The sequence below is a fragment of the Mastomys coucha genome, unplaced genomic scaffold (genome assembly GCF_008632895.1).
Source record: "Mastomys coucha isolate ucsf_1 unplaced genomic scaffold, UCSF_Mcou_1 pScaffold22, whole genome shotgun sequence".
Lineage (NCBI taxonomy): Eukaryota > Metazoa > Chordata > Mammalia > Rodentia > Muridae > Mastomys > Mastomys coucha.
The window spans coordinates 131,324,872-131,337,849 of NW_022196905.1; the positions used below are offsets into that span (position 1 = coordinate 131,324,872).

Below are 12,978 nucleotides of genomic sequence, written 5' to 3' on the forward strand. Positions count from 1 at the left end.
AGGGGAGCCTAGGGGGAGGGGAGTCTAGGGGGAGGGACTAAGAGGAGTGGAGAGACAGGAAACTGCACAGTCAGGTTGTAATGTAGGAGAGAAGAAAAAAAATTTAAAAGGTAGAGGGGAGGGTAAGTCTTTTTTACTGGTAACCAGACTGGAGCGGGCTTGTGCTTCAGCCCTGGCGTCCAAGCTCAGTGATCCAGAGTTTTTGAAGGCAAGACAGCCCATAAAAACCATAATTTGCACAAAGTTAGATAAAGCGCAGAGCAACCTTGAGACGTTCATTCCTGACAGAATGTGGTAGTTATTTTAGACGTCACTTGCTAATTACTACATCCAGACCCTGGTCACAGCCATGGAAATCTCAGATGTGTTGCTGAAATAGACGTGATTGTGGGAAAGAAGGTAGTGAGATGAGAACTGTCTAAGCAACCACAACAGGGAGGCGGAACGGGATGACGTGACCGTCGTCCTTTGAGTGGTACACACTGTTAACCTAGAACTTTCTCGAAGTGGAGGTTAGGGCGATCAGGAAATCATGGTCATCCTTGGCTACGTGACAAGTTTGAGGATAGCCTGAGCTATCCAAAAATGGTGTCCCCTGAACAAAGAAGTCAAAATTCCTCTCAAAACTGGATGGAAGAGTGGAGCTGGGGTCTCCTAGTGCATCCCTGGCTTGCTGCCTGCTCTCGGAACCCAGGTTCCCAAAAGCTCTGGGCATCTGGACAAGGTTTCTATTTACAGGTCAGCTGTGCATCTTGGACGTCTGCTTGAGAACAGCTAAATGAGGTCACATGAATCGCTAGCCATGTTCAACAGCCCGGTCTACAGGTATCAGCAGGCCAACTGAGAGTCCCATCGGAGGCCTAGGTTGCTTACATGACTTTGGCTGTGGCTCTAGAGACATCCAGTCTGCACACAGAGAGGCACAGGGAAGAGAGGACCTGCCTTTACCTGGGGAGCTTTCAAAGTTAGCCTTGTGTGTGGCCTGGTGTCCTAGGACCAGCTAGTGCTCCTAGCTTAGCATTTCTGTGATGTCGGGGGTACCAAGGTGGGGTGTTGACTGGCCCTCACTCATTGTTAGTTCCATATTAGGACCTGGGGAGGGTCTCCTTTGCTAATGAACCGCCCCACCACACGCACACACACACAGAAACATGCCACTAAATACCATCTTATTTCTTACTCAGACCATCACTGGAGTCAGTCTTTGTTATCAAGGAGATGGAACAGGCAGGAAGCCAAACCAGGCAGAGACATCACCCACTTACTTCCTAGGTTTCATCAGTTAGTAAGTGGGATGCTCTGGACTTTCTATGAGAACTCTAACCTTAAAGCCAGGGTGTTTAGTGAACCAGCCCTTCTGTGACTTCAGAACGGTACCTCCCAGGGCTGGGGAGATGCCTCTGACTAAAGTGATGGTCAGGCGGGGCAGTGGTGGCACATGCCTTTAATCCCAGCACTTGGGAGGCAGAGGCAGGTGGATTTCTGAGTTCAAGGCCAGCCTGGTCTACAGAGTGAGTCCCAGGACAGCCAGGGCTACACAGAGAAACCCTGTCTTGAAAAACCAAAAAAAAAAAAAAGAAAGAAAAGAAAAGAAAAAAGAAAAGAAGTAGGGCTGGGGATGTGGTAAGGTCCAGACCTTGCCTCAGGAATAAAGTAGAAAACCAATTAAGAATGATCCCTGACATCTACATGCCACCCACTCACATATGTCCAGATGCAACAGAAAACATGATAAAACACTGACCAGCAGCAACTGTGGTAAGGAAAGGGTTACTTGGCTTAGAGGTCCATCATCTAGGGAAACCAAGGAACCTGGAGGCAGGAACGGAAGCACAGATCATGGAGGAACACGACTTTCTGGCTGGCTGTCTTAGTTTCCACGGACTGTCTTTCTTATACAGCCCGGGCCTATCTATGGAAGGATGGCACCACCCACCGTGGACTGGACCCTCCCACATCAGTTGGCAATTAAGAAACTACCCCACAGACATGCCCACGGGTCAATCTAATGGAGGCAGTTCCTCTACTGAGTTCCCCACCCAGTTATGTCTAGGTTTGTGTTGAGCTGGTAAAACCATGGCAGTCCTCTGTCCTCATTTTCACTCTATCTCTATGTCTCTCTACTTCTCAGGTTCTCTTGAGCCTCATTGGTAGGGGGTAGGGGGAGGCTCACAGAGTTGAACTTGTAGATGACAAGTGTCTTCGGCATTTTAGGGAGGGATGCAGGTACTGGATATCCAGTTCTGGAGGGAGAGCTGTGGATAACTGTGATTTCTGAGAACCTTTCCTTATTTTATAGGGCCCCATGGCTTTTATGATGGCTAGCTCTGCCAACTTGACACAACCTAGATTCACCTGGGAAGAGAATCTCAGTGAGGGATTACTTACATTGAGTTGGCCAGCATCTCTATGGGATTGTCTTAAGGCAATTGGTGTGGAAAGACTTAGCCCACCATGGGCGGCACCATTCCCTGAGCTACATAAGAGTGGAGAAATCTAGCAGGGCAAGTGAGTGAACTACATGCATCCCTTTATCTCTGCTCTCGACCATGGATGTGATGTGACTAGCTGTGCCCTCCTACTGTGATGACCCCACAGTAATGGATAGTAACCTCAAGTGGCAGAGCTAAGATAATCCCTTCTCTATTAAGCTGCTTTTTTCCTTAGGGTGTTTCATCATAGCAACAGAAATGAAAGAGAACAGCTCTCAAAGATTGAGATTCCAAAACAGAGAATCCTTCCAGATCATTCCATGCCCCCTCTGGAGGGGGCAGGGACAGAAGGGAGGGCCTGAGAGCCACAGGTATCCTGCTAAGAGAGGAAGGTAAAAGGAGGTGATCTTAAGCATAAATAAGTACATGCTAATAAGTACTACAGCCCCACTCTGCCACCCAAACTTGCCCACCTCCCCTTCCTCCCCAATGCACGTGGAAACCCCAAGACTCAACAACAACGGTGAGTGGGGAATCCTAGGGCAGATGGCGACCAGCAAGCATTTTATACCACTTCCTTGTGATGAAAGGTATCAGCAGAGCCAGAGAAGGGTAAAGCTTCAGAGAAGATCTGGCCCGTGGACAAGTGGAAGCTCCAGTAGGGGGAGAATTCGCTCAGAGACTCTGAGTCCACGTTGAACTCCTTTTAACTCCGTGATGGTGCTCTCTCACCTCTCCCGGGTACAGTGGCAAACATCTGCAGTCACTGATGTTATAGCTCAAAGGTAACGCACTTGCCCAACATGCATCTCACCCGACGACCCAAGTTCCATCCCCGGAACGCACATGGTAGAAAGAGAACCCACTCCCAAAACTTATCCTCTGACCACCACATATGCGACATGCCACACTTGTGAACACACACACTCATACACATGTATACACACTCATGTATACACACACACACACACAGACTGTAAATAAATGTCAAAATACAATATTTTAAATAAGATAAAATGATATTCCAAAGTGGTATTCCCACCATTATATAAAAGATAGTCCCCCTCAGCCATCTGAGTTTCAAAAGTGTAATCCAAAATTAAGGCTTCTTCTGAAGTAATGGGACACTGTCTTCCCTGACTTCCCTGTGCTGGGCGGGGATAAAAACTCAGGACTCTCCTCATTCTGATATCCTCTACCACTGAGCCACGCCCCTACCCTTCAATGTTAGGACATTCTTAAGTAAGAGACATAGAAAACAATGAGCAGAGAAAGGAATGTACCTCGCCTGGCTCAGGTTCCCCACTCTTGTACAACCACAACCTTGATTCAATGGAGTCACTCAATGGCTGCTTCGGACACCCGCCCCAGTCTTGGGCAGAACAAACCTAAGATGAAGTTGGCCAGAACCCAGCCCTCTCATCCTGCCCTGCAAGAACCTAAGTCAGGACCTAGTGTCCCCAGAACAGAACTTCCCTGTTTAGGACCTCGTGTCCAATATCTCTCCCACTCCACAGTGCCCTCAAAGACCTCCACTAAGGATGGGCCTTCTCTAATATCCTTAAAAGTCCCACACAGCGCCCTCCAGTGGACATTATGAATGTTCTGCCTCCAACAGGATCACATATCTCAAACAGTGCCGCCTAGTGGGCGACCCAGGCATGGCACGAGAACCCATGCCCATCCTAGAGCACCAATTAGGGGAAGGGAGCACGGGTTATGAACTTGGGATGCGGCTGAAAGAAATGGGGGCATCTTCCAAAAGATTTTGAATGTGTTTCAGACCTGCGATGACAAACAAAAAGGAAGGTGTCATTTAGCATTTAGCAAATAAGTACTGCCCCCTAGTATCCGGTCTTCCTTCTTCCTGTTATTAAGACAGCCAAAGGAAAGGCGAGACGGCTTAGTGGGTAAAGGGCCTTGCTGCCAAGACCTGTGTTCCATCCCTAGGACCCATGTGATAGAGAGAGTTGATTCTGACCGCTACACATAGTCACACAAAATAAATAAATCAAATGCAATTAAAATGGTTTAAATACAGTCAAATTTTAGATCAGCCCAGACATCCAAATACAGACAATATATCTGGGCCTCCTTCATAGCAAATAACATCTTAGAATTACACCGTGGTCCGTAGAATGGAAACGCAAGGCTTGCATGTCAGTTTCCAGGAAATGGCCTTAAACGGAGCAGGAATGTCACTCATCCTGTTTGGGGGAGTGCAGATGTGATGGCCTTATTATACCATATGTTGGAAGTCACTTGCTGAAGATGGTAAAGCGAGATACTGTGAAAGGGAACACTAGGTTCCTTGTAAAAGTAACTGATCCTTGATGTCCAGTGCAATGTACCAATGACTGTCTTCAGCGCTGTTTCCTCCTCTTCCTCCTCTTCTTGCACTTATTTATGGGGGTGGGTACATGTCATGATGCACACACAGAGGTCAGAGGACACTTTTCAGGGAGTTGGTTCCCTCCTTCCTAAGTATGGAACTTCATTTATAATGTTCGGTGACAAACGTCTTGACTGACTGGGTCATCTCACTCACCTCTCCCTGTCCTTTTGCTTACTAAGCTGCCTAAGCTATTATGGATTTATGATAGCCCTGAGGCCCATCGATAGCTTACTCCAGGATCTTTCCTTCAGTGAGACAAACTCATAATGACAAAGGTCAAGAGATAAATTGCCCAGCGTCATCTGTTTTTGGAACAACTAGAAAAAGGAACAAGATACCGTAACTAACTGGACCCTGTTTGTGGGCGAAAAGTCTCTGAGCTTCAAGACTGGACAGGACTGGGCTCACTCGTCTCCCATTTCCCTTCACGGTTTTAGTTTCCCTTCATGGTAACGTCTGAGCGTTACCATGCTCAGACGCCACGTCAGACTCTTTCTCTCCCACAGCAACAGTTACACACCCTGTCTGTCTCTCTTCCCAGAGACACCAGAAAAGAGATAATCAAGGGTTGGTCCCACCCCAATCCTCAAGGTCCGAATGGCAGCCTCTGGCGCCACCTGGCGATAGTGTCATAAGTCAGCACGGACCGTCGCGGGTGAGCTGGACTGCAGATGAGTATCCCGGCATGCAGTGGCAAGGTTCTCCAGGGACAGGGGGTTGGGGGAGTGGCGGGGGTGGGGGGAATGTCGCAGTTTGGAGAGATGAAAATCGCACATCTGGGCGAGGCTGGACTCGGCGCTGGTGTCTCCTGGGCCAGCTTTTTGCAACACAGCGCGCCCTTGCCCCTTGCACGGAGGAAGTGACCGACGCGGGTCTGGGGCTCGAGGGAAAGCTCCCGGCGTCCACAGCGAGCATGCGTGCACGTGTCCCCCTACCCCCATCGATCCACGCAGCGCCCCACATCGCGTGCGCGCACGCACGTCCCCACGCTCGCGCGTGCAGGCCATTCACCCACGCAGCAGCGGCCGGCAGGCTCCAGAGCCAGATGCCCCCGCCCACCCCCCCGTGAGCCAATTGTCCCTTCCATGTAGTGGTCTCGCGTGGGCACAGAACTGCACACTTCTCACAGTCACTAGGGTGCAGCTAGGTGGGAGACTCCCTAGAAGGCCGGGCGTGTGGTCTACGGGACTCCCAAACAGGCTAGGGGCGCCAAGGGCAGGCCGCTCCCACCTGCTAGCCACGACCAATGAAAGCTTGGCCTGGTGATGTCATGGCCCGGCCGGACCCTTGTGATGACAGCCGGAGGTCACCGGTCAGGGGAATTAGCTCAAGCCCACCCTAAGGGTTCCGGAAGTTTCCACTGCTGCAGCAGAGTGCAGCCTCTCTCCCCACAGCCTTCTGCGTGCCACTATGTGGCCTGGCTTCTCAGCTGTCCCCGTGTCACCTCTTCTTGCCCTCAGGGGTCTTTTCCTTTAAAGACGAGCCTGTGTTTCTGTTATCTGTTCCCACAGGTGTCCTTTCGTCTCCACAGAGATGTCCCACGTCATCTTCTCCCCCAGTGTCAGCTGAGAGGGTCCTGAGCCAGGCTTTCTCGTGTCTCTTCTCTTATCGCCCCCCTCACCCCCCAATGCTTTGTCGTGGTTACAGATGCCAACTATTAGGCCTCAGATCTTTCTGGATTAAAGCTGTCAGTGTGTTCTTCCGTCCGTGAAAGTCGGTCTGTCTGTGACTTGTCACCGCAGGAGACTGTCGCCTGTGTGAGCGGTGTCTGGTGTCTCCGCAGGCTGCGGTCCGTCTATCTGTCACGTGGGTGTCTGCCCCGCCGCTGCGGGTCTGCGGGTCTGTCGGTCTGTCTGAATCTACCACTGGAGTGTGTCTGGGCCCCCGCTCCCCGGGGTCTCCGAGCTCGAAGGGAGGGAGGAGGGGAGGTGGCAGCCCGGGGGAGCGGGGAGGGGCGGGGGCGGAGACAGTGGGCGGGCGGGGGCGCCGTGCGGCCCGGAGGGGTGTGTGCGGGGGGCCGGAGGCGGCTGTCACTGTCGGCTCAGCCTGCGCCGGGGAACATTGGCCGCCTCCAGCTCCCGGCGCGGCCCGACCCGGCCCGGCTTGGCCGCCTCAGGTGAGTCTCCCAACCCACCCAGGATCCTCCACCGGCTCGGGACCAATCGGCATCCCGGGGGAAACGTGCGATCCTGGAATGATCGAAGCCCCCACCCCACCCCACCCCCAGCGCTCCTACCGCACCTCCTGCCCCGCAGGGCCTGCCCACAGGGACCCCTCCACTGCCTCGCACTCCTCTCAAACTCCCGCTAGCCGCTGCATACTTACTGAGGATGCTCGCTGGGCCGGCCGCTGCCTCTGTGCTCCCTTCCTGCAGGAACCCCCTGAAGGCCCCTTCCCCACTCTCTCCAAAGTCTGGGGACACTGGAAGACGCCCCCTATTTGGGGCGGAGCCCAAACTGCGCAGGTTACTGACATCCCGAATGCACCACCTCCCCATCCCGAGGGCCGCGACCCCAACGTCCCTACCCAGTTGAGCCCCTTGTCAGCTCCAGGACCCCTCCTGCGCTCGCTTGCGCTCTCTCTCTCTCTCTCTCTCTCTCTCTCTCTCTAAAAGGAGGCTCAGCGGAAGCCCCGAGTTATAATTAGCCCCACTCCGGTTTCCTGGTTAATCTCCAACAACGCCACTATCCCCAGATCCAGACGACCAGGACTGGCTGGGTGATGGGTGAACGCCCGGAGGGGGTAGTTCCGACCCGGGGAATTTTGATGTCTTGGCTGGAGATGCCGGAACTACAGCAGCTGTTGCCCCCAAAATAGCACCCCTGCCTTTGCTGCGGGGATCTCCGGAGCTCCCGGAACACAGACGTCCTGGCTCGCCCTTCAATCCCCTCTGCGATGCTCACGATCCTCCAGTTCCCCCCCACACCAAGGCTCTCGGGCGGGGAGCTCTGGCCTCTACAAGAATGGTCTCTACTGCTCCCGGTTGGCAGCGGAGGGCATTGCAATATGGGGATGCTATAGGGGCTTGAGTTCTGGAGAGCCCCTCAAAGGGGCTAGTGAGTCAGTTGGCTGGAGTCAGGCGAGAGGGGTGCCGCTGATATAAAGTAAACGGGTACCAACCGGCTGTACCAGAAAGAAGACAAGGTGGAGCAGGGTGGGGCAAGGTGTGGACTGGACAAGATTCCAAGATGCCTTCAGAACCTGAGACTCCCGATACCTTGAAGGCCCAACCCACTGCCCAAAAGGCTTTGGCTAATCGGGGAGAGGCTTGGGCTGTGGTTTCTTAGAATTTGCAAGCTCCTGAAGGGCCCCACCCATCCATGAGGGCCCTTCACCTGTCCTGGGGCCTGTCTGAAGCCTTTGCAACCTTGTGCTTTATACCAGCGATCTTAGCCCAAGCTGCAGGGGAAAGTGGTATGCTGGGCAGGGGAGACTATGTATTAGCCAGTCTTATCGCAGTCGGCTGCATTTGTCGAGGTATGGGTGTGTGTGTGTGCTGATCTTGTGTTTGTCTGCCTGTGTCTGGTCTCCTAGCTTGACTCCATTTCTCCCCTCCCCTTAACCAATCTGCCCCACCTCCTCTGCAACTCCATGATAAGCCTCGGGCAAGACTGTTTCTTAATCTCCCGCTGAGTGGCTCCAGTCTTCACCCTTTACTTTTCTTTCTCCCAGCAGACACCAGCAAGTCCTGGCAGTCATGAGGCCTCCCTGGTATCCCCTGCATACACCCTCCCTGGCTTCTCCACTCCTCTTCCTCCTCCTCTCCCTCCTGGGAGGAGGGGCAAGGGCTGAGGGTCGGGAAGACCCGCAGCTGCTGGTGAGGGTTCGAGGGGGCCAGCTGAGGGGCATCCGCCTGAAGGCCCCTGGAGGCCCAGTCTCAGCTTTTCTGGGCATCCCCTTCGCAGAGCCACCTGTGGGCTCCCGTAGATTTATGCCACCAGAGCCCAAGCGGCCCTGGTCAGGAGTGTTGGATGCTACCACCTTCCAAAATGTCTGCTACCAATACGTGGACACCCTGTACCCTGGGTTTGAGGGTACTGAGATGTGGAATCCCAACCGAGAGCTGAGTGAAGACTGCCTGTATCTTAATGTGTGGACACCATACCCCAGGCCTACCTCTCCCACACCTGTGCTCATCTGGATCTATGGGGGTGGTTTCTACAGCGGATCATCCTCCTTGGACGTATATGATGGTCGTTTCCTGGCCCAGGTTGAGGGAATCGTGTTGGTATCTATGAACTACCGAGTAGGAACCTTTGGCTTCTTAGCTCTACCAGGAAGCAGAGAAGCCCCTGGCAATGTGGGTCTGCTGGATCAACGGCTTGCCTTGCAATGGGTGCAAGAAAATATTGCAGCCTTTGGGGGAGACCCGATGTCAGTGACTCTGTTTGGGGAGAGTGCGGGTGCAGCCTCGGTGGGCATGCACATTCTGTCCCTGCCCAGCAGGAGCCTCTTCCACAGGGCTGTCCTCCAGAGTGGCACACCCAATGGGCCCTGGGCCACTGTGAGTGCAGGAGAGGCCAGGCGCAGGGCCACGCTGCTGGCCCGCCTTGTGGGCTGTCCCCCAGGTGGCGCTAGTGGCAATGACACCGAGCTGATAGCCTGCTTGAGGACAAGGCCCGCTCAGGACCTGGTGGACCACGAGTGGCACGTCCTGCCTCAAGAAAGTATCTTCCGATTTTCCTTCGTGCCTGTGGTGGATGGGGACTTCCTCAGTGACACGCCGGAGGCCCTCATCAATACTGGAGATTTTCAAGACCTGCAGGTGATTAATGGCTGATAGGGGCAGACCAGATTCTGGGTTTCATCGGTCCTTCCCCTTTCCCAGGGACCCAGGCATGAGGGCTTACTGCAGATCCACTGTTAGAGGTCCAAGTTGGTGGGTCCCAAAGTCAGTTCTTCCCTGCCGAGCATTCAGATCCCAAAGTGGTTGCCGAGCCAAAAAGAAACTATGGGTATATTTTTTTCTTCCTCCACACCTTGCCCCTTCCTTCCCTGCTCTCTGTTCTACACAGTTCTGGCTTTGTAATGGTTCATCTCTCTGGCTATGAGTTTGCTCATCTGTCTCTGTCTGCCTCTCTATCATCTCTCCATCCTTTTCCCCATCTCCAACTATCCTCAGGTGCTGGTGGGTGTGGTGAAGGACGAGGGCTCCTACTTTCTGGTTTACGGGGTCCCAGGCTTCAGCAAAGACAATGAATCTCTCATCAGCCGGGCCCAGTTCCTGGCTGGGGTGAGGATCGGTGTACCCCAAGCAAGTGACCTGGCGGCCGAGGCTGTGGTCCTGCATTACACAGACTGGCTGCACCCTGAGGACCCTGCCCACCTGAGAGATGCCATGAGTGCGGTGGTAGGCGACCACAACGTTGTGTGTCCTGTGGCCCAGCTGGCTGGGCGACTGGCTGCCCAAGGGGCCCGGGTCTATGCCTACGTCTTTGAACACCGTGCCTCCACATTGACTTGGCCCCTCTGGATGGGGGTGCCCCATGGCTATGAAATCGAGTTCATCTTTGGGCTCCCCCTGGATCCCTCGCTGAACTACACCATGGAGGAGAGAATCTTTGCTCAGCGACTAATGAAATACTGGACCAATTTTGCCCGCACAGGGTCAGTGGTATTGGAGTGGGGATGGCCTCTGGGGGTCCAGGGGAGAGGGGTGTCCATGGATGGTAGTGAAAAAGAAGAAGAAACATCCACAAAGGGAAGGGGATAGAGAGAAAGTCACGGGTATGCCGAGCGGAGCGAGGAAGGCAGAGACAAAAACAGCTGGAGACCTTTAATCTAAGCACCCAGGAGACAGAGGGCAGCCTGACCTAGATATTTCTAAACTACCTGGGACGACAATAGCAAGAGCCCCTGTAAGGGCTGGGAATGGGGCGATTGCTGGAAGTATGGCTCAGTGGTAGAAGGCTTTTAAAGGCCACCCCAGCACTCTAAAAGACATCGAGGCAACTGGTACTCCACAGGTAAAAGGGATTGCCCCGCAAGCCTATCCCAGTTGGATCACTGAAACACACAGGGAGGTAGAGAGACTAACTCCACAAAACTACCCCCTAACCTCCAAATCTCTCTCTCTCTCACTCACACACAAACACACAGATGATGATGATTAATACTAATAATATCTAAAGACAAGACAGAGAAAGGCAAGAGAGGTTTGGGGGTGTAGCTCAGTTAGTAGAGTGCTTACTTGCCTAGCACGCGAAAACCCTTGGGTGCATCCGGTTTTCATGTTACCCAAAGTAAAGGTAGTATTTGTAGAGACAGGACTGCACGTACCTACACAGCTAAAAGCACAATCCTAGAAATTTTATTTTAAAATAGGGTCTCACTATGTAGCACTGGCTGGCCTGGACGTCTCCATGTCGATCAGGCTGGCCTCAAACTTAGAAAAAATTAACCTGCCTCTGTCTCCCGGGATTAAAGCCTGTAGTACCATACCCAGCAAGAAATTGAGAACAAAGGGAAGTGCAGAAAGAGACAGAGGCATCCAGTGGAAAGAAAACTTCCCTAGGTGGTGGAAGGTACTTAAAATGAGAAGGGAACCTGGTGTCCCATGTCTGTAATCCCCACACTCTGGGGATCTGAGGCAGAAGCATTGCCAGATTGAATAACACTTCCTCTCTCTCTCTCCCCCTCTCTCTCTCTACACACACACACACACACACACACACTCATTCATTCACACGGGGGTGGGGTGGGGCGGGGAGCTGACTGGAGGGGGTAGGGAGAAGAGAGGTGGGGGGAAGAGTTAGAGGGTCCAGAGGCAGGAAGAGGATCCACGTCTTCATTCCTTATTCCTCTGGGCAGGCTGAGATTCCCCTTTTCTTCCTCAGGGATCCCAGTGACCCTCGAGACTCCAAGTCTCCACAGTGGCCACCGTACACCACTGCAGCGCAGCAATATGTGAGCCTGAACCTGAAGCCCCTGGAGGTGCGGCGGGGACTGCGCGCCCAGACCTGCGCCTTCTGGAATCGTTTCCTCCCCAAACTGCTCAGCGCCACCGGTAGGCGCGTGGGGTGGGGGAGCAGGGAATGCACAAGGCGGCAAGGGTTGGAAGGAGGGGAGAGAGAAGGGGTGCAAACACTGGGTGTAATCCCTCTCTTCTCCACCCCCCTCCCCAGCCACGGAGGCTCCCTGCACCTGCCCAAGCCCTGCCCACGGGGAGGCTACCCCGAGGCCCGGGCCCGACTTATCCCTGTCCCTCCTCTTCTTCCTTTTCCTCCTCCACTCCAGGCTTCCGTGGCTCTAACTACAACCCTTTCCCCTTCTGGCCTCAGAGCCCACTTCCTCTAGTGTGTGGCTGAGAGGAAGGGACCCCTCTCAGGGATACAGCTCCCCCCCCCCTTCATTTTCAAGCCGAGACAAACTGGACAGACTCAGGGATCTTTGTTAAACAAAAATCCAAAAAACAGGGTTTTATTTTTTTAATGTAAAAAATTATCCTTTGGAGCTTGAGCCTGATGTTGAGGGAAGGATCCGGGGCTAGTCGGCGTCAGCCAACCATTTCTGTATCTTCTCTCTCTTCCCCACCCCACCAACCCATGGACCCTTCTCCCATTCTGATCCTGTCCCTCCCCTCCGTCTTCCTCTCCTTCCTGCTACGCCTCTCCACCTCCCTCTACCTTCATTCTCCGGACCATCCACTGCTCTCTCCCCACCACCCCGCTCGGCCTCCGACGCTGCGTGTATGCCGGTGTGTGTATGCACTCACAACCTTTCGCCGCTACCCGACCTGTTCCGCTTCTTCTACTCTTGCGGGTGCCCTGGCCGCAGATACGCTGGACGAGGCTGAGCGCCAGTGGAAGGCCGAGTTCCACCGCTGGAGCTCCTACATGGTGCACTGGAAGAACCAGTTCGACCACTACAGCAAGCAGGAGCGCTGCTCAGACCTGTGACCCTGGGGGACCCCAGGCCCTGCCGCCCTGCCCGAGCCCCTAGCTGTACATATACTATTTATTTAAGGGCTGGGATATAATACAACCGAGCCCCCAGGCCCTGTCCACCCCGCCCCGACTTCCTCCCACTAGGGGCTCCCCATCTTCTGCATGTCTTGGGCTAAGCTCCCCTCCCCGCGGTGCCTTCGCCCCTCTGGGCCGCCAATAAACTGTTACAACCTCTAGATTCGGTGCAACCGGCGGGAAGCTGGGG

The 12,978-nt window shown here is 53.8% G+C and overlaps 1 protein-coding gene and 1 long non-coding RNA gene across 6 annotated transcripts; both read left to right on the forward strand.

The window, feature by feature from the left end:
* Window positions 1-5,469: 5,469 nt before the first annotated feature.
* Window positions 5,470-6,532, forward strand: LOC116068591. The gene is made up of 2 exons (XR_004109636.1): window positions 5,470-5,525; window positions 6,339-6,532. It is a non-coding gene; the product is annotated as an uncharacterized LOC116068591 (long non-coding RNA).
* Window positions 6,533-6,831: 299 nt separating this feature from the next.
* On the forward strand, window positions 6,832-12,949 carry Ache (acetylcholinesterase (Cartwright blood group)). 5 transcript variants are annotated; one of them, XM_031338338.1, is made up of 6 exons: window positions 6,835-6,943; window positions 7,442-8,304; window positions 8,500-9,592; window positions 9,950-10,434; window positions 11,664-11,833; window positions 11,952-12,947. In XM_031338338.1, the coding sequence occupies exons 3-6, from the start codon at window positions 8,525-8,527 to the stop codon at window positions 12,077-12,079; spliced, it is 1,851 nt and encodes a 616-aa protein (XP_031194198.1). In that variant the 5' UTR covers window positions 6,835-6,943; window positions 7,442-8,304; window positions 8,500-8,524; the 3' UTR covers window positions 12,080-12,947. The 5 variants fall into 5 exon arrangements, with proteins under 5 accessions (XP_031194196.1, XP_031194199.1, XP_031194198.1 ...); XM_031338336.1 differs by lacking the exon at window positions 7,442-8,304 and having other exon boundaries at window positions 6,832-6,943; window positions 8,503-9,592; XM_031338339.1 differs by lacking the exon at window positions 7,442-8,304 and having other exon boundaries at window positions 6,833-6,943; window positions 8,503-9,592; window positions 12,604-12,949.
* Window positions 12,950-12,978: the final 29 nt, after the last annotated feature.

Coding starts and splice junctions, on each gene's coding strand:
- Ache (XM_031338336.1), top strand. CDS start 8,525: ATGAGGCCTCCCTGGTATCCCCTGCATACACCCTCCCTGGCTTCTCCA. Junction 10,435..11,663: donor ACCAATTTTGCCCGCACAGG/GTCAGTGGTATT, acceptor TTTCTTCCTCAG/GGATCCCAGTGACCCTCGAG. Junction 11,834..11,951: donor CAAACTGCTCAGCGCCACCG/GTAGGCGCGTGG, acceptor CCCCCTCCCCAG/CCACGGAGGCTCCCTGCACC.